This window comes from Chiloscyllium plagiosum, unplaced genomic scaffold (assembly GCF_037043375.1).
Source record: "Chiloscyllium plagiosum isolate Xiang-an unplaced genomic scaffold, Cpla_swu_hap1 HiC_scaffold_4, whole genome shotgun sequence".
NCBI lineage: Eukaryota > Metazoa > Chordata > Chondrichthyes > Orectolobiformes > Hemiscylliidae > Chiloscyllium > Chiloscyllium plagiosum.
In genome coordinates this window covers 8,734,896-8,753,973 of record NW_028270142.1, presented here as the reverse complement: position 1 = coordinate 8,753,973, position 19,078 = coordinate 8,734,896, and the positions used below count along the sequence as shown (strand labels likewise).

Below are 19,078 nucleotides of genomic sequence, written 5' to 3'. Positions count from 1 at the left end.
CTTTCTCCCCACCCCCACCCCCCTCTCATTTATCTCTCCACCCTGCAGACTCCCCGCATCTATTCCTGATGAACGGCTTTTCCCTGAAACGTCAATTTTCCTGCTCTTCGGATGCTGCCTGACCTGCTGTGCTTTTCCAGCACCACTCTAATCTAGATGATACAATAGTGTCAGTAATGTATTACTGTACATAAAGCCAGGAGGTAGATTTCTTGTCTGATATTCTCAGCACACCTCAATATGGAGAGACTGGTTATCTGTACAGCAAGGTTTACAGTAAGGAATTTTCCATGATGCACATGGACTGCTTAAGCTGTGCTCCAGAGATAAAGCATCTATTCAGAACAGAGATTCTTTACCTGTACGACATTCAACATCCTATCCTTTATCCCTGTGGTATCTCAGGTGTGTTATGCATAAAGCATCGAGAATGTTACTCAATAATACTGGAATAATCACTCCATCTGGATCCCTGAACCTTCATACAGAAACTGCATTATTGATTCCAGCATGTAGCTAAGCTGTACAGACCACAAATAAGTCAATACTTTTTTTAAATTACTTACAGTGTGGAAACAGGCCCTTCAGCCCAACAAATCCACACCAACCCGCAACCCATCCCCCTACATTTACCCCTTCGCCTAACACTACGAGCAATTTAGCATGGCCAATTCACCTAACCTGCACATCTTTGGACTGTGGGAGGAAACCAGAGCACCCGGAGGAAACCCACACAGCCACGGGGAGAATATGCAAACTCCACACAGTCAGTTGCCTGAGGCGGGAATTGAACCCGGGTCTCTGGTGCTGTGAGGCAGCAGTGCTAACCATTGTGCCACCCTGCCGCCCACTTGTTCTTTAATCATTTAACTAACCTTTGCCAGAGCAGTGTTATCCTCCAAAATCCACCCCAGTGCTCAGTAAAGGGAAAACATTGCATATTTCCTGTCCCTTAATAGCGATCCCCATTATAGAGGATTCTCATAACGCCATTAGATTAGAAGATATAGGAGTAAAATTAGACAATTCTGTCCATCGGGTCTGCTCCACACTCGATCCTGGAGGATATAGTTCCCTACCCATTCTCCTGCCTTCTCTGTGTAACTGTTAATCCTTCTACCAAACAAGCCATAGGTTTTGAGTTAGGAGTTAGAGTTAGGTTTAACCTCACCTATGGCACCAACTATGACTGAATCGCTTGCCAATACCCACAGTCACGTCTCAGGTATCAATATAAAGGTGAAGCACCAAGGACACTAAATGCCAAAAGAACTTTATCTCCGTAATAGATTTAAGAATTTTAGAAGAGAAGGGAAAGGGGACAATTGTCTGAAACATTAGAACAAAGTAAATGCTATTATGTTAATTAATGTTGAACCTGACAACCTACCTGCCCAAGAAACATTTTGGAAATGTGCTGAGTTTCCGTTTTCTGTCCTTGATAACATTTTCCTCTTTACACAGCATATGGTAGAGCTTTTCCCCTTTCTCAGAGATCATCAACCACGTATCTTGCTCCACACCAAGCTTCAAACCTGGGCAAAAATGAAGTCAACATCCTTCAGTTTTCAACATTATTCAGGAAGTTGCTGCATGCAAGCTGGAGTAGTATTCTGTTATATTAACTGACTTTTCTACTTATGTGACAAAATAATACATTTGCTGGAGATTTTCACTTCCTCGATCCACATCAATCTTTACGACAGTATTCTGACAGTCATGTGAACAAATCTGTGATACCTAAGAGAATCTCTACAGGCAGCTTTATAACCTACTACTATTACGGAATCCCAGCAATTCAAAACTTCTCATTCAACTGAGGCTCAAGTCATAGAGTCAGATAGCATGGAATCAGACCCTTCGGCCCAACTTGTCCATGCTGAGCAGGTTTCCGAAACTGAACTGGTCCCATCTGCCTACAATTGGCCCCCAGCCCTCTGAACCCTTCATATTCATTTACCTGTCCAGGTGCCTCTTAAATGTCGGAACTGTACCCACCCTCTACCACTTCCTCTGGCAACTCGTCCCAGATATGCACCACTCTCTGCATGGAAAAGCTGCCCCTCGGGTCCCTTTTAAATCTCTCCCTTCTTACCTTAAAACCTATGCCCTCTGGTTTCAGACTCCCTGACCCTAGGGAAAAGACCTCGGCTGTTCACCCTATCGATGCCCCTCATGATTTTATAAATCTCTATAATGTCACCCCTCAGCCTCCTACACTTCAAGGAAAATAGCCCCAGCCTACCCAGCCTCTCCATATGACTCAAACTCTCCAGTCTTGCTAACATCTTTGAAAATCATTTATGTACTCTTGCCAGTTTGATAACATCCCTCCTGCCACAGCAATTATTTAAAAAGCCTTAATGGCTTAGGGTGACATGGTAGTTCAGTGGTTAGCACTGCTGCCTCACAGCACCAGGGTCCCATGTTCGATTCCACCCTCGGGTAACTGTCTGTGTGGAGTTTACACTTTCTCCCCGTGATTGCGTGGGTTTCCTCCCACAGTTTAAAGATGTGCAGGCGAGGTGGATTAGCTATGGGAAATGCAGCGTCACTGGGATAGGGTAGGTGGGGATGGGTCTGGGTGAGATGCCCTTTGTAGGATTAGTGTGAATTTGATGGGCCGAATGGGCTTCCACACTTGTAGGGATTTTATGATAACTGCAGTAGTTGTAAAACCCTACATAAATTGAAGGGGCATAATTCATGCCAACCAACCTGCATCGCGATGCCCAAAGTGGTAATATACATGACTGCAGTTTTAAACTAACCTGCCAATTCCTGATGTATTGCTTTTCCTCTGCAGTAGGTCACCAGTTTCCCTAATATTGGTATCCTCCTTAAAGTAGGAGGGTTTTGACATTTGAGGGAACAATTTGAGAAAGAAATGTAAAACGTTTTGCCAGCTCCAAATGCCATAATGCCTTAGCAAATTGTGATTTAGATATAGTTTAATATAGTCACTGACAATGGAGTCCCTCTCCTTAAAAGGACAGTGATCACTAAAGGAACCAGCATTGTGTGAGTGTTCCCATGCATTGCCAACGTACAAATCAGGAGCAGAGCGAGGATATTTGGCCTCTCAAGCCTATTCTTTCATTCAATAAGATCATGGCTGATCCGTTTGTTTCAAAGTCAACCTTCTGATCTACCCCAATAATATCTGGTTTCCTTAATGAATAAAAATCCATCTACACCTTAACCTGTCAACCACCTCAACCATGTCCTGAGGTAGAGTTCCAAAGTTGCACAACTCTCCGAGAAAGTGTTTCTCCTCATCTCTTTCTTAATAAAGTGACACCTAATTCTTAAATGATGCCTCCTAATTCTGGGCTCAGCCACAAGTGGAAACAGTCTATCCATATCCACCTTAAGACCCTTTAAGGCCTTATAGTTACTCAGTCCTTCTAAACTCCAGTGGGAAGAAACCTGGTCTGTCCAACTGTTCCTGATAAAGGCAACTGGCTTATTCTATGTTTCAAACCTCCTCTGAACCACTCCCAGTGCATTTACATCCTTCTATATGTTAACCAGACATGGTATCTGAGGTATGGGCTCAGCAATAACCTGTATAACTGAAGGTAGCCCTCGTGACTATTTGCTTTACTTACTGGAGTTCAGACAAATGAGGGGGGATTTCATAGAGACTTATAAAATTCTAACAGAACTAGACAGGGTAGATGCAGGGAGGATGTTCCCGATGGTGGGTGTGTCCAGAACCAGGGGTGAAGTCTGAGGATTCAGGGTGGGCCACTTTGGGTGGAGATGAGGAGACATTGCTTCACCCAAGCAGGGGTGAGTCTGTGGGATTCATTACCACAGGAAGTAGTTGATGCCAAAATATTGAATGTTTTCAAGAGACGACTGGATATATCACTTGAGGTCAATGGGATCAAAGGGTATTGGGAGAAAGCAGGATGAGGCTATTGAGTTGGACAATCAGCCATGATGGTGATGAATGCTGCAGCAGGCTCATAGGGCTGAATGGTCTCCTCTTGCTCCTGTCTTCTGTGTTTCTATCCTAACTTATTGTGATTCATGCACCAGAGCACCCATATTCCTCTGCACCTTGCAGTCCTTTCCCAGTTAAAGAATACTCTGATTTTTTTTATTCTTCCTGCCCAAGTGAAGTGAAATAACTCCACAAAGGCCAGTATCCATAACCAAGTCACAGGGAGAATATGCAAACTCCAAACAGACAGTCGTCTGAAGCTGGAATCGAGTCCGGATCCCTGGTACTATGAGGTAGCAGTGCCAACCACAGAGCTACCATCCCACTCGAAGGCAATATAGGGCTTATTAAAATGTTAGTGTGACAGGAAGGATGTTATTAAACTGGAAAGGGTTCAAAAACATTTACAAAGATGTTACCACGACTGGAGGATATGAGTTGTAAGGAGAGGTTGGATTGGCTGGGACTTTTTTTCCCTGGAGCATAGGAGACTGAGGGATGATCTTACAGAGGTTGATAAAATCATGAGGGGCCTAGATAAGGTGAATAGTCAAGATCTTTTCCTCAGGGTAGGGATGTGGTAGAGGCTGGTACAATAACAACATTTAAAAGGCAAGTGGACAAATAAATGGATAGGAAAGGTTTAGAGGGAAATGGGCCAAATGCAGATAAACGGGACTAGTTCAGTTTAGAAAACATGGTCAACATGGACGAGTTGGGTCAAAGGAGCTGTTTCCATGCTGTATAACTCTATTACTTCATATTTAAACAGAGGAGGACTAAAGAAAGGAGAACTTGGGGATGAGGAAAGGCTGAGGCACTTGGGGCTGTTTTCATTGGAGAAAAGAAGGTTTAGGGGTGACTTGATAGAGGTGTTCAAGATGATTAGGGGTTTAGATAGGGTTGACTGTGAGAACCTTTTTCCACGTATGGAGTCAGCTATTACAAGGGGGCATAGCTTTAAATTAAGGGGTGGTAGGTATAGGACAGATGTTAGGGGTAGGTTCTTTACTCAGCGAGTCGTGAGTTCATGGAATGCCCTGCCAGTAGCAGTGGTGGACTCTCCCTCGTTATGGGCATTTAAACAGGCATTGGATAGGCATATGGAGGATAGTGGGCTAGTGTAGGTTAGGTGGGCTTGGATCGGCGCAACATCGAGGGCCGAAGGGCCTGTACTGCGCTGTATTCTTCTATGTTCTATGTTCTATGTTCTAACTCAGTTCTGACCTGAATTCAGCAGACCGTCGATCTGTTTATGAGAATAGTTTAATCAATCTTGATTCTGAAAAATACTTGCTACTATTTTTTAAAAGTATGAATCAATGGCCCATTTTACTGCTGTAAGTGGAAATATTTACAATCACGAAGTGCACAATCACTGTAACACACAGGTAAAAGATACACCATAGGTTGGATTTGTGATGTAACAATATTTTCCCTTTAAGCCACTGGGAATATATTCAAATAATAATGGGTTTAACCCTGAACACTGACTGTATAAAACTCCAGCTTTGTACAACATACTGTTGGTCTAAGAATATCTTCCACATGTTGCAGCCAGCTAACACAATAATGGTGACGTTGCAACTGGAGGTCAACATTAGTTTAACTTTATTTTTGTCAATGCTGAGGTAAACAAAATGTATAAATCTCGGTATCTCACTCTTTCTTCGTTCCCGTTCCTTTAGAAAGGCCTCCAGCCATTCCTGCTTGTCTTCTGATGTTTTCGCCATGCAGACAAACCACTTGTTCTTGGCACTGTTGTGTATCTTCCAACCATTAATAACGGTATGACCACTGCTGTGATAATCCGCTGGAATAAAACACAATTGTAGTTTTACTTATCAACACCAATCTATTGTAAAACCACAACTATTATATTCTTGTAGCACATGTAATAGAACATAACATCCCACGGCATTTCACAAGAAGCTTACAAAGCAAAATTAGACAATTGAGGCCCATTAGGAGATATCTGGTCTGAAAAGATAGATAGAGATAAGCCTTTTCCCAGGGTGAAGGATTCAATAATGAGAGGTCACGCTTTTAAGGTGAGAGGTGAAAAGTTTAAGGGAGATACACACAGCAAGTACTTTATACAGAGGGTGGTAGGTGCCTGGAACACATTGCCAGCCAGTGTAGTAGCGGCAGGCACTGTAGGTTCATTTAAGATGCATCTGGACAGCTGCATGAGTAGGTGGGGAGCAGAGGGATACAGATGCTTAGGAATTGGGCGACAGATTTGGACAGTAGATTTGGATCAGCTCAGGCTTGGAGGGCCAAAGGGCCTGTTCCTGGGCTGTAAATTTTCTTTGATCTTTGCTCTATAAGGAAGTGAGGGAGGCGATGGCATAGTGGTAATATCACGAGACTATTAATCCAGAAACTCAGGTAATGTTCTCAGGATCCAGGTTGGAATCCTGCCATGGTAGATGGTGGAATTTGAATTAAATGACCATTGTCGATTGGCAGGCAAAACCCATCTGGTTAACTAATGTCCTTAAAGGAAGGAAATCTGCCATCCTCACCTGGTCTGACCTACATGTGACTCCAGACCCACAGCAACAAGGTTGACTCTTAACTGCCATCTGAAATAGTCCAGCAAACCACTCAGCTGTAAGGATTCCACTGACCCAAGGCACCGGAAAAAAACATAGCCATGTGCTGCATTGTGAGCCTGACTCTATCGCATGGACTCCAGCGGTTCGAGAAGACAGCTCAACAGCACCTTCTCAAGGGCAACTAGGGACGGGTAATAAACGCTGGCCCAGCCAGCGCTGCCCAGGTCCCACAGCTGAATTTTTTAAAAAGCCAGAGATCAAAAAAGACGATTTTAAGGAGTCATGATTTGGTGATGCCAATGTTGGACAACACCAGGTTATAGTCCAACAGGTATATTTGGAAACTCTAGCTTTCGGAGCGCTGCTCCTTCATCAGGTGGTTGTGGAGTATTTAAGGAGCATCTTAAAATTAAGAATGTCAGGTTGGGAGGCTGAGAATTTCAGGGAGGGAATTCTGGAGATTGGACTTACAGCGGAAGACACGTACACAAATAGTAGAACAATTTATATCAGGAATCTTCAAGAGTCCAGAACTGAATAAGGTTCATATCAGAGGTCTATAGCTCCATAACTACAGGAGATTACAGAGAGAAAGGTCAGGGAAGGACTTCAAATCAAGGATGAGAATTTCAAAACTGCGGCATTCTTTGACAGGGAACCAGGACAGATCAGCATGCACAGGGATGATAATTACGCAAAACCTCGTGTGAGGAAAGATGGAGACAGCAGAGCTAACAATAATCTCCAATTTAGGAGTTGAAAATGTAGGAGTGTAGACAGCGAGGAGTGGTGAAACTGTCAAGTCTTGACATAGTAGTGGCATGATTGAGGGTTTCAATCTGGCTAAGAAAGATCACTCCCCAACTATCGTTCACTCCTTTCCCCCTCCCTCCACTCTATCCTTTATATAAAAACCCACATTTTCCTAGCTACCATCAGTTTTGAGGAAGGGTTTCAACCTGAAATCTTAACTCTGATATCTCTCCACAGCTGCTGCCAGACCTGCTGAGTTTTTCCAGCAATTTCTGTTCGTGTTTCTGATTTACAACATCCACAGTTCTTTCAGTTCTCAGAATCATGAACAATATTTCAGGTTATCTGTGATCAACAGAGATGCCCAATCCTGTTGGTACTGAATGTGAAATAAATTGATTGACCAGCAATTTATTATTACATTTGAAATTTATATATTTGTTGTGTAGAATGAACTGTCTTTTTTTTGTTGATATATCCATAAAGAGTGTCCTCTTTTTACTTAAGGACATTTGCAATCCATCTCACAAACAACACAATTTAGTTTGATGAATTTGTAAATAAAGTACCTGTTCCATCTTCCACATTTTCCACTTCCATGACTTCTGTATTAATTCTGCCACGAAAAAGATACCGATGTCCATCAGCCACCTTCTTAGGGTGTGAGGTATTTTTTAATCGCCTGGAATTTAAGTAACAAGGACATTTGTTTGAGTTGGAAACAATGGTTCCTTTCTCTTTATTCAGTGAATTTCAGTCATATTCACACAGCGCCAGGGACCAGGGTTCAATAGGGTTAGGGATAGGGTTTTGGGTCCACCCTCAGGTGACTGTCTGTGTGGAGTTTGCACATTCTCCCTGTCTTTGTGTGGGTTTCCTCTGGATGCTCTGATTTCCTCCCACAGTCAAAGTTTTGTGCAGGTTAGGTCATGCTAAATTGCGTGGTATCTAAGGATGTGCAGGTTAGATGGGTTAACCATGGGAAATGCAGGGTTACAGGGATAGGATTGGGGAGGGCTAGTTCTGGGCGGGATGCTCTTCAGACTTGATGGGATGAATGGCCTCTTTCCACACTGTATGAAATTCTATCATTCTATAATTCTATGTGCGTGTATTGTGTCTTGCAGTCAGTATATCGTTATGTGATCATCACTATATCACAGTAAATGACCTGAACGTACAAAGCTCTCAGACTTCATCTTAACTCGGGACTCCTGAAGCAGAACATATAGATGGAAGCAAGCTACTCTGTATAACTGAATAGCTGAATGTGAATCCAGACATATTTGTGCCTGGGAATGTAATATATGTATATATCAGTGAGCCACAGTAAAGGTGGTTCAATTGTTCAATACGACATTACGCCATCCTTGTTTCTTATGTTGAGGATATAAGAATCATCACATCAGATTAAGGTACCTCATTGGAAGCACAACACATTCTTTTTTTCCTTTAAGAGATGAGGTCATTGCTTATTAAGCATTTATTGCCCTTCCCTAAAGGACATTAGTGGTTTTTCCCCGACAATCAACAATGGTTTTGTGGTCTTCACTAGATTCCTAATCCCAGATTTCTGTTGGATTTAGATTCTATCAGGATTTGAACACAGGTCCTCAGATTATTGCCTGGATTTCTCAATTAACATTGCAGTGATAACCACCATTAGGCCATCATCGCCCCTAAGGTTTATGGAGACTTAATGTCAATCTGAGATATTTTAATTTGTTACACACCCTTCCTGTCGAGATCACATTGTCCTTGATCTGTAGTCTCCGACTTGGCTACAACGACAGACAGAAACCCACCTAGAAAGTGTTGTGTGCACCATTTTAAGACACACCTGTCTAGTGTGTCTCACATTAAAATCAAGTTTAGGTTTTCAAGTGAATGACAATGTACCCCACCACATAACCTTAGAACTGATAGCTAATTAGCTTCTCAATTTTCACAGCGTGCGTATATAACTTACTTCTAAATATGTAGATTGGGGACAACATTTTGAAAAATACATTGGAAAAGCCTGTTCATGATCTCAGTCCATATCTCTATTTGTACTGTTAGAAAATAAAATCAATGTACTCACAAAGTCACATACTTTGGTTACTTTTCTGTGTGTTTTCAAATCCCTGCCATATTATGCTTTTTGCTCTGGCTACCATTTTACAGGTGTACAACTGGAAACATATAATCCCTTAAAGGAAAGAAAGTTATACAGCAGCTTCCACATCTCAGGATGTCCGGACGCATTTTAAAGCTAACCAAGTTATTTTTGAAGTGCAGGCATTGTTGAACTGTAGGAAATTAAGGTACAAACAGCAACATGATAAAGATCAAGGAAACTGTTTTAGGTGTTGGTTCAAGGATATTTATTGGTCAGGACGCCAGGTAGAACCCCTGTTTTATTTGAAAAGTGCAATGTTATCTTTAACGCCTCCCTGAGACAGTGTACAGGCCTTTACATTTAATGTCTTATGTCTAATGTCTATCTACAAAAGCACTGCTCACGAATGCATTTCCTCCTCTGGACTGCACTGGATTCTCAGGCTAGGTCTTGTGTTCCAATCTGTGTACTTGAACTTACAACCTTCAGATTCAGAGACAGTGTGACTGAGCAATGCTTGAGGCCCATGAAGATGACAAAGTGAAAAATCTGAGACAGAAACAACTTACAAAGAAAATTAAATACAAGAATGATTCAAAAAGCAATCTGCCTTCCCGTTTTGCTGCCAAAGTAAAGATCCCCACATTTACCGGTGTTAGACTTTATTAAATTAATTTTCTCAATGTAAACTTTCATTGAGAAACCTTCACTTATTTACTGTTCAATAATTCAGAAAATTGTTATGTTAAGTTCCCTTTTTGATCTGATGAGAAAAGTGTCAAATTGTTATTTTCCTGCCAACATTTTAAACTGTTAAACATCCTACCAAACAGATTTAATATGTCATAGAGTCATACATTACAGAAACAGACCCCTCGGTCCAACCAGTCCATGCTGAACATAATCCTAAACTAAACTAGTTCCACCTGCCTGCTCCTGGTCCATATTCCCCCAGTCTTTCCTATTCATGTATCCATCCAAATGTCTTTTAAACATAGTAGTTGTATCCCCATCCATCACTTCCTTAGGTGAGACAAGCTGAGTAGAACTTCAAGCTAAACGAGTAAACAATGCATTTCGAGAGATCCTAATGAAGGGCTTATGCCAAAATGTTGCTTTTCCTGCTCCTCAGATGGTGCCTGACCTGCTGTGCTTTTTCAGCATCACACTCTCGATTTTGAGATGTCAGTCTGGGTATGAAACCTTGGAAGGTCCACTGTACTAAGGAGTTCAGAAGGGTTAAAATTACGCTTTGGCTGTAAAGTGTGACAAGTGAAACTGTGGATGGAAGCTTCCAGTCCAGGAAGTGGTGTACGTAGAATGAGGAAGCGAACTTAATGAGGTGGGTGGTGGTATCCCAGAATCCCCACCCCCCCCATCTGCTTCCTGCTGCAGGCAGAAAAAAATCTGGGCAGGAAAACTCAAGGCCTGCCACCAACTAAGACCCTCAAATAACAGTTAGTGACCACTTAAGGGCCAAGTCCCACCTGGGCCGCCATTGCTTCAGTTCCAGGCAGCAAAGATAAAAAGTGGCTATCGTTCTCTGATTGACCTCTGCTCTCTACACCACATGGTTAGCACTATCTGCATTGAGACCCAGCCCACCTCATGCCCTTTGATTGACCTCTGCTCTCTAAACCACATTGCTAGGGGAATCTGCATTGAGACCCATCCCACCCCACCCCATGCCACCTTCTCAATGTACCTGAGTGAGATACCCAATGGGAACAAAAGGTCACTCCCTCTGGCTCCTGCCATCTAAACTGTTCAGAATGACAAGTACCTTTTTATCAACTAACTGGAGAAATTACTGATCAGTAACTGGGCTCAAATGTAACATCTTTGCCAAGCAAAAATGGAAGAGAAAGTTTTTAAGTTTTTTTTCTACGAAGTCAGAGAATGAGGCAGCATGATTATAACCAGAGTGATAGCGATGTTTAAGGTACTCAAAGTTTCATAATGAAAATGCAACCTACTCCACCATCCCGCTTCCAGAGACCCTAAAGTGATCACTGCAGCCTAAAGATGAATTTGAACTCCCCTGACCCCACGGACACCCGTTTCTCCTTCACCCAGGTGCTAACCTTTGTTGCTTGCTCCATCTCTCTTTACCTTTCAGTCAGGTTTCCCTCTACAGTAGACCATTTCCACTGGTAACCCAACAAGCCTCAAGAATGGCCACTCTTGAATTATGAATTGCACATGAAGCACAGTGCGTTTCAAAACAATTGCAGATTGGAAATACAGAATCCCTACAATGTGGAAGCAGGTCATTCAGCCCATTGAGACCACACCGACCCTCCAAAGAGCATCCTACCCAGATCCACCCCATCTCTGTAACCCTGCATTTCCTATGACTAATCCATCTGTCCTGCACATCCCTGGGTACTGTAGGGCAATTTCCCATGGCCAATCTACCTAACCTGCACATCTTTGGACTGTGGGAGGAAACCGGAGTGAGCCCACATAGGCATGGGGAGAATGTGCACACTCCACACAGACAGCCGCCCAAGACTGGAATCAAACCTGAGTCCCTCCTGCTGTGAGCTGAAAATATGTTGCTGGAAAAGCGCAGCAGGTCAAGCAGCATCCAAGGAGCAGGAGAATCGACGTTTCGGGCATGAGCCCTTCTTTAGGTTCATGCCCGAAACGTTGATTCTCCTGCTCCTTAGATGCTGCCTGACCTGCTGCGCTTTTCCAGCAACACATTTTCAGCTCTGATCTCCAGCATCTGCAGTCCTCACTTTTTCCCTCCTGCTGTGAGGCAGCTGTGCTAACCACTGAGCCACCGTGCCACTCCAGAAACAGCAGCACTTACCTATGCTTCTTTTTGCAGTAAACCAGCAAGTTATCAAAGAGGAAAAAAACTCGTTCCTGGATGTTCCCAGCTGAAATTTTCAGTAAATTGCCTTGCATCAGCATTTCAGTGCATGTATCCGTTATATTGGAACCCTAAAACAAAATAGAAATTAAAATAATAATGATTCTCAGCAGCATTAAAAGCTTATTTTAAAAAAAAAACTCTGTCCTTTATCCATCTAGGTTAATTTTTTTAAAAGTGAATAAATCACTTCCACTATTTACCAAATCAGATCTATTTAGCTTTTCAATAAAACTTAGTCAGTAAATATATAGATATTTCCCTGCTATTCCCCAGTGCAATTGGCAGAAAATCCAAACAAAATTGAACAAATAAGATTTTCCACACAATATGCACCACAAAAGACAAAGAATCCCTCAAGAAATTCACCCCCAATTTATCTTGAGCGTGTGGGAAACAGATCAACCCACTTCACACTTAGTCATAAAGTCATACAGCACAGAAACAGACCCTTCAGTCCAACTTGTCCATGTCGACTGAATTTCCTCCATTGAACTAGTCCCATTTGCCTGTGTTTGGTCCATATCCCTCCATATTCGTATACTCATCCAGATGCCTTTTAAAAGGCATTACCTTCTGTACCTTTTAAAGCTTTCCCCTCTCATCTTAAACCTATGCCCTATAGCTTTGGAATCCCCAACTCTGGGGAAAAGAACTTGGCTATGGGGGAGCAAGCAGTAAGCATTGGCATGAGTCACATAGTTCACACAGACAAACATCAGCAGCTCCAGGGGACCAGCAAGACCATCAGGGAGGAGCTGCCTCATCAAGTACTGAAGGCGTGACGAGGTCTTATTCAGCAGACCAATGACCCGATGATGGCCTACTGCAAGGGCAAGGCCTATTACGGACCTTTGCCAGTATATTTGTAATGATTATTGATTCTCAATGAAAACCTTAATTAAAGCAGAGGCTCTTTTCAGTGTTGCTGTGTGCCCAGGGTAAAGTCAGAACCTGGATATTGTAGCCCAGACAAAGGATTGAGCTCTAAAAGTAACTTAAACGATATTGCAAAGATAGAAAATTAAAGAATAGTCAAACTTGCTGAGCTTTTTGACATGGAAAAGCAGAAAATTAAATTTTCAAAGATGCATGCAATTATGTAGAATTGAACTGTCTTCATCTCTGACTGGAGTTCACCAAGATTCATCAATCCATTTTAGCAAGTAAAATTCATCACCTCTTACCAAGCTGTTGGCGAAGATGAAAATAAAAGCTTTAATTCTTCCTTATACATTCAAGAATAACAACTTTGTATTGTAATCACATGATTTCTTGCACACATTTGTATAATTTCTTTTTAAAACCATCTTCTACTTTACTGAAAAGATACCAGCTTCTGTTACTGTGACAGCTTTAAAAATGAGAGCCAGAGTTTGGACAATCCTTTGTATAATTGTCATTTTCTAATGCTTTAGTGAAATCATTTGTGTGTCTAGCCATATTTTCACACAAAAACTGTTTGACCTGGTGTTGCACTGATTTAGTTCAGTGACATACTTCATTATATAAAAACCTTTCCTCCGTGGTAACACTCTCACCTCAGAACCAGAAAGCCCTGGGTCCACTGTAGATTTTTGAGTAGTCATTTAGACAGGCATTTAAGTGACAATGACGGGCACACACAGGGAAGGGAGTCATTAAACTGAGAGCCCATCTACATCCTGTTAAAAAAAAATCTCTGCACTTTTACAAGAATAGAAAATTTCTCATGACCTCCCCAAAACCTTTTTTTCTTCAAATGTGACAATCAAAAACAGATTAAATACCTGATTATCAATTTACTGTTGTTCATCCCCTACAATGGATAGTGAGGACAGCTGAGAAGATCATCAGGGTCTCTCTTCCCTCTATGAGAGACATTACATCACACACTGCATCCGAAAGGCTAAGAGCATTGTGGAAGGCCCCACACACCCCTCACTCAAACTCTTCTCCCTCCTGCCATCTGGCAGAAGATACCGGAGCATTCAGTCTCCCACGGCCAGACTGTGCAACAGTTTCTTCCCCCAAACCATCAGGCTCCTTAACACTATATGATCAGTCTCTTTTCCATCTGAAATTCTTTGCACGACATTGAATTGCTGCTACAACAATCTCTATTAATTATCATTGTCTTATTACACTGTAATTTGCATGCTTTGCACTTCTATGCACTTTAGGCCGCCCTGTGTATGATCGTGTAATTTGTGCTGTCCATGTAGCACCTTAGTACTTGAGGAATGTTGTCTTGATTTTACTCTATCAGTTGTGTATAATAGAAATGACAAATAAAAGCTACTCTGTTCTACTCTACTGTTTGTTGGATTTTACCCTGTGCAAAATAAGAGCTGCATGACCCCTCATTACAACATTAGCTACAATTTGTTAGTAGTTCATGGCAATAAAATGCTTTCAAGGCCTTTCTTAGCTCACAAGAGGCACTCTATAGATATGAGTTCATGCTTTCTTTACTTGCATATCAGATCGAATAATGCATAAAGGTTTGTAGCTTAATTAACCATCAACTACAGGACAGTATTTGCAAGGAGCCCCATACTTCAAGCAAAATTCTTCTTTCTCTGAACAGCTAAGTAATTTTTGTAAAATATATGCCATTGTGATTCACAGCCACTGTATACCCATCTCATTTTTGATCAATTTTCACTCCTGTTTTCCATGAACCATCACCCTTTTTGTCATCTAATCTCTCCTGCCTGCTAACCCATAACCCTTAGAATCATAGAGCCCTACAGTGTGAAAGCAGGCCTATCAGTCTATTGAGTCCACACCAACCTTCTAAAGAGCATCCCACCCAGACCCTACATTTCCCATGACTAACCCACCTAGCACAATGGGCAATTTCCCATGGATAATCCACCCTAATCTGCACATCTTTAGACTGTGGGAGGAAACAGGAGCACCTGGAGGAAACCCAAGCAGACACAGGGAAAATGTGCAAACTCCACACAGACAGTCACCTAGGGCTGGAATCAAAACTGGGCCCCTGGCACTGTGAGGCAGCAGTGCTAACCACTGAGCCACCAGGCTACTTTAAATGCAGTGCTATTTAAATCTTCAAAAGGCACTCAATAATGTGACACATAAAAGGTTATTCGATGGTAATGAGAGCATCTCAACCCTGGGCATGGTTCTGGAATAAGGGGGCACTCATTTAAAACTGAGATGTGAAGGATTTTCTTTTGTCAGAGGACAGTGAATATCCGGAAGTCTCTAGCCCAGAGAGTTGTAGAGGCTTGATCCCTGGAGGCAGAAAACTTTCCCAAATATCAGGGAGTTGATGACTATCGTAGTCATCAAAGAAAAGCACAGCCGGTCAGGCAGCATCCAAGGAGCAGGAGAGTCAACGTTTTCGAGCATGAGTTCTTCATCAGGAATGTGGGGATGTGCCCAAGGGGGCTGAGAGATGAATGGGAGGGGGTGGAGCTAGGGGTAAGGTAGCTGGGAATGCGATAGTTATGGAGATGGGGATTGATACTGATAGGTGGGAGCAGAGGCTGAAGCGGATAGGTAGGAAGGAAGATGGACAGGTAGGACAGTTCAAGAGGGTGGTGCCAAGTTGGAGGGTTGGATCTGGGATAAGGGAGGGGGGGGAATGAAGAAACTGATGAAATTGACATTGATCCCATGTGGCTGGAGGGTCCCAAGGTGGAAGATGAGGCGTTCTTCCTCCAGTTGTCAGGTGGCTAGGATTTAGCAATGAGGTGGCCCATGACCTGCATGCCCTTGGGGAGTTAAAGTGTTCGGCCACAGGGCGGTGGAGTTGGTTGGTGTGGGTGTCCCAGAGATGTTCTCTGAAACATTCCGCAAGTTGGCGTCCTGTCTCCCCAATGTAGAGGAGACCACATCGAGAGCAAAGGGCACAGTAGATGAGGTGTTTGGATGTGCATGAAAATCTCTGCCAGATGTGAAAGGATCCTTTGGGGGCTTGGACGGAGGTGAGGCGGGAGGTGTGGGAGCAGGTTTTACATCTCCTGCGGTGGCAAGAAAAGGCCGGGAATGGAGGGTGGGTTGGTAGGGGTGGGTGAACCTCACGAGGGAGTCACAGAGGGAATGGTCTCTGCGAAATACTGATAAGGGTGGGGAGGGAAATATATCCCTGGTGGTCGGGTCTGACTGTAGGTAGAGGAAGTGGCAGAGGATGATGTGATGTATCTGGAGGTTGGTGGGGTGGAAGGTGAGGGCCGGGGGGGTTCTGTCCTTGTTGTGGTTGGAGGGATGGGGTTTAGGGGCAGAGGTGCAGGAACTGAAGGAGATGTGCTGGAGGGCATCACTGACCATGTGGGAGGGAAATCGAAGTCCTTCAAATAGGAGGCCATCTGGAATGTTCTGGAGTGGAATTGATCCTCCTGGAAGCAGATGCAGCAGAGGCAGACGAATCGGGAGTAAGGGAAAGCATTTTTATGGGTGGGGAGGTGGGAAGAGGTGTAGTCTAGGTAGCTGTGGAAGTCAGTGGGTTTGAAGTATATGTCTGTGTTGAGTCTGTCGCTGGAAATGGAGATGGAGAGGTACAGGAAGGGGAGGGAGGTGTCCAAGATAGTCTAGGTGAACTCAAGGTCAGGGCGGAAGGTGTTTGTGACGTTTATGACTGTGCTGAGATGCATTAAAGAGGAGTTGAGGCCTGGGGCAGGCCTGAGGAGCAGAATGGCCATCTCCTGCTCCCATTTCTTGTGCTGTTACATTTTTGTTGCTGAGCAATTGATGAGATCAATGCAGAAGCAATGGAGACCCTGTAGCAAGTCCCTCAAGTGGGATCTCCCCCATTTTCTGTCTCTCCATCCAACTTGAAAGTTGTGAGCCATGCTCCTGGTTGACTGTCGGCGTATTGCAGTCAGAAAGGAAAAGATCAAGCTAGCAACCTGGCATCAGGTGTTTCTGGGAGAAGAGATAATCCAACTGTCAATATCTTCACTGCCTTGATTGTAAACCTTGAGGGATGAGTGAGTTCAGTATGGTGCCAACCTTCTAAATCCACAGGCCCCATTAACACTCCAGGTCTCAAAATTGCTTAATCTCCCCTCACACTCTGTAACTAGCATGAGCATATGAGAGAATTCTGCAATTCATTGAAGTGTGAAAATTAAGGTGGTTTTATTATTTTACTTCAAACAGGTTAATCATAACAAAAATTATTCACTTTCCTTCCTTAAGTATTTAAGGAAAACTTGAACAAGTATTAAATTCACAGCAAGTAAGCATTTAAACACTCAATTGGTAAACATATCCTTTTTTTAAAATCTTTTGTGCTCAAAAGAGGAGTGGGACAAGATGAAGGTTATCCTGCCCACCTCTGTTGATTATAACAGTGTCACGCTGTGACAACACATCCGCTAGAAGGGTGGAATTTGCAATACCAGCCATCCAATCACCTTGACCAAGATGCTGAAACATATGAAACCAGTTCTGAGGAAGGGTCACTCAATCCAAAACATTAATTCTGATTTCACTCAACACATGCTGCTGGACCACTTGAGCTTTTTCCAGCAATTTCTGTTTTTGGTTCAAACAACAAAGAACAAAGAACATGACAGCACAGGAACAGGCCCTTCGGCCCTCCAAGCCTGCGCTGATCTAGATCCTCTATCTAAACCTGTCACCTACTTTCTAAGGATCTGTATCATTTGCTGCCTGCCCAATCATGTATCTATCATTCCCGCCCCTACCACCTCTGCTGGCAACGTATTCCAGGCACCCACCACCCTCTGCATAAAGAACTTTCCACACATATCTCCCTTAAAATTTTCCCCTCTCACTTTGAACTCGTTACCCTTAGTAATTGAGTCCCCCACTATGGGAAAAAGCTTTTTGCTATCCACCTTGACTATACCTCTCATTATTTTGTAGACCTCAATCAGGTTCCCCCTCAACCTTCGTCTTTCTAATGAACTATTCAACCTCTCTTCATAGCTAGCACCCTCCATACCAGGCAACATCCTGGTGAACCTCCTCTGCACCCTCTCCAAAGCATCCACATCCTTTTGGTAATGTGGCAACCGGAACTGTACGCTGTGTTCCAAATGCGGCCGAACCAAAGTCCTATACAACTGTAACATGACCTGCCAACTCTTGTACTCAATACCCAGACCGATGAAGGAAAGCATGCCTTATGCCTTCTTGACCACTCAATTGACATGTGTCGCTACCTTCAGGGAACAATGGACTTGAACACCCAGATCTCTCTGTACATCAATTTTCCCCAGGGCTTTTCCATTTACTGTATATTGTAGTTCATTCTTGAATTGGATCTTTATTTGTTTTCTTAAAGCAATTACAGAATCACAGAATCAAATTGACAGCATGGAAAAGGCCATTTGGCCCATCATGTTTGCATGGGTCAGCAAATGATCAGTTAATGTAATTCCCCATCTTCTCCTTGTAACCTTGATCAAATCCTTCTTGAATGTTTACCTTGTTCCTCTCTCTATCTCACTCTCAGGCAGAATCCTCCCAATCTCATACACATACCGGGCGAAAATCTGTCCTCACATTTGAAGTCCTTCCTTTGTCAACTATCTTAAATCCGTGCCCCCTCATTCTCACCCTTCCACCAATGGGAACAGTTTTGCCCTAACCATGCTGTCTGGACTTTCTCATGATTTTGAATCCCTCTATCACATCTCCATTTAATCTTCTCTTCTTGAAGAAAACCGTCCCAGCTGATGACACAACTGAAGCTCTTCATCCCTGCAACCAGCCTCATGCATAGGTTCGTCACTGACTTGAATGGTCTTCAAAGCTCTTGATTATGCTCATCACAGTAACAGAGATAGAGAGTGAGATAGAGAGAGGAACAATGTAAACATTCAAGAAGGATTTGATCAAGGTTACAA

The 19,078-nt window shown here is 43.0% G+C and overlaps 1 protein-coding gene across 2 annotated transcripts in view; it reads right to left on the bottom strand.

Annotated features, from left to right (window-relative positions):
• Positions 1-19,078, bottom strand: part of prex2 (phosphatidylinositol-3,4,5-trisphosphate-dependent Rac exchange factor 2) — a 420,366-nt gene that overhangs the window by 303,310 nt on the left and 97,978 nt on the right. For both annotated transcript variants that reach the window (XM_043689238.2, XM_043689237.2), the window contains exons 7-10: positions 12,186-12,319; positions 7,836-7,948; positions 5,616-5,765; positions 1,391-1,535 (exon numbers count right to left, since the gene is read on the bottom strand). In XM_043689238.2, the coding sequence (XP_043545173.2) occupies positions 1,391-1,535; positions 5,616-5,765; positions 7,836-7,948; positions 12,186-12,319 (542 nt within the window). The remainder of the gene's footprint in view (positions 1-1,390; positions 1,536-5,615; positions 5,766-7,835; positions 7,949-12,185; positions 12,320-19,078) is intronic.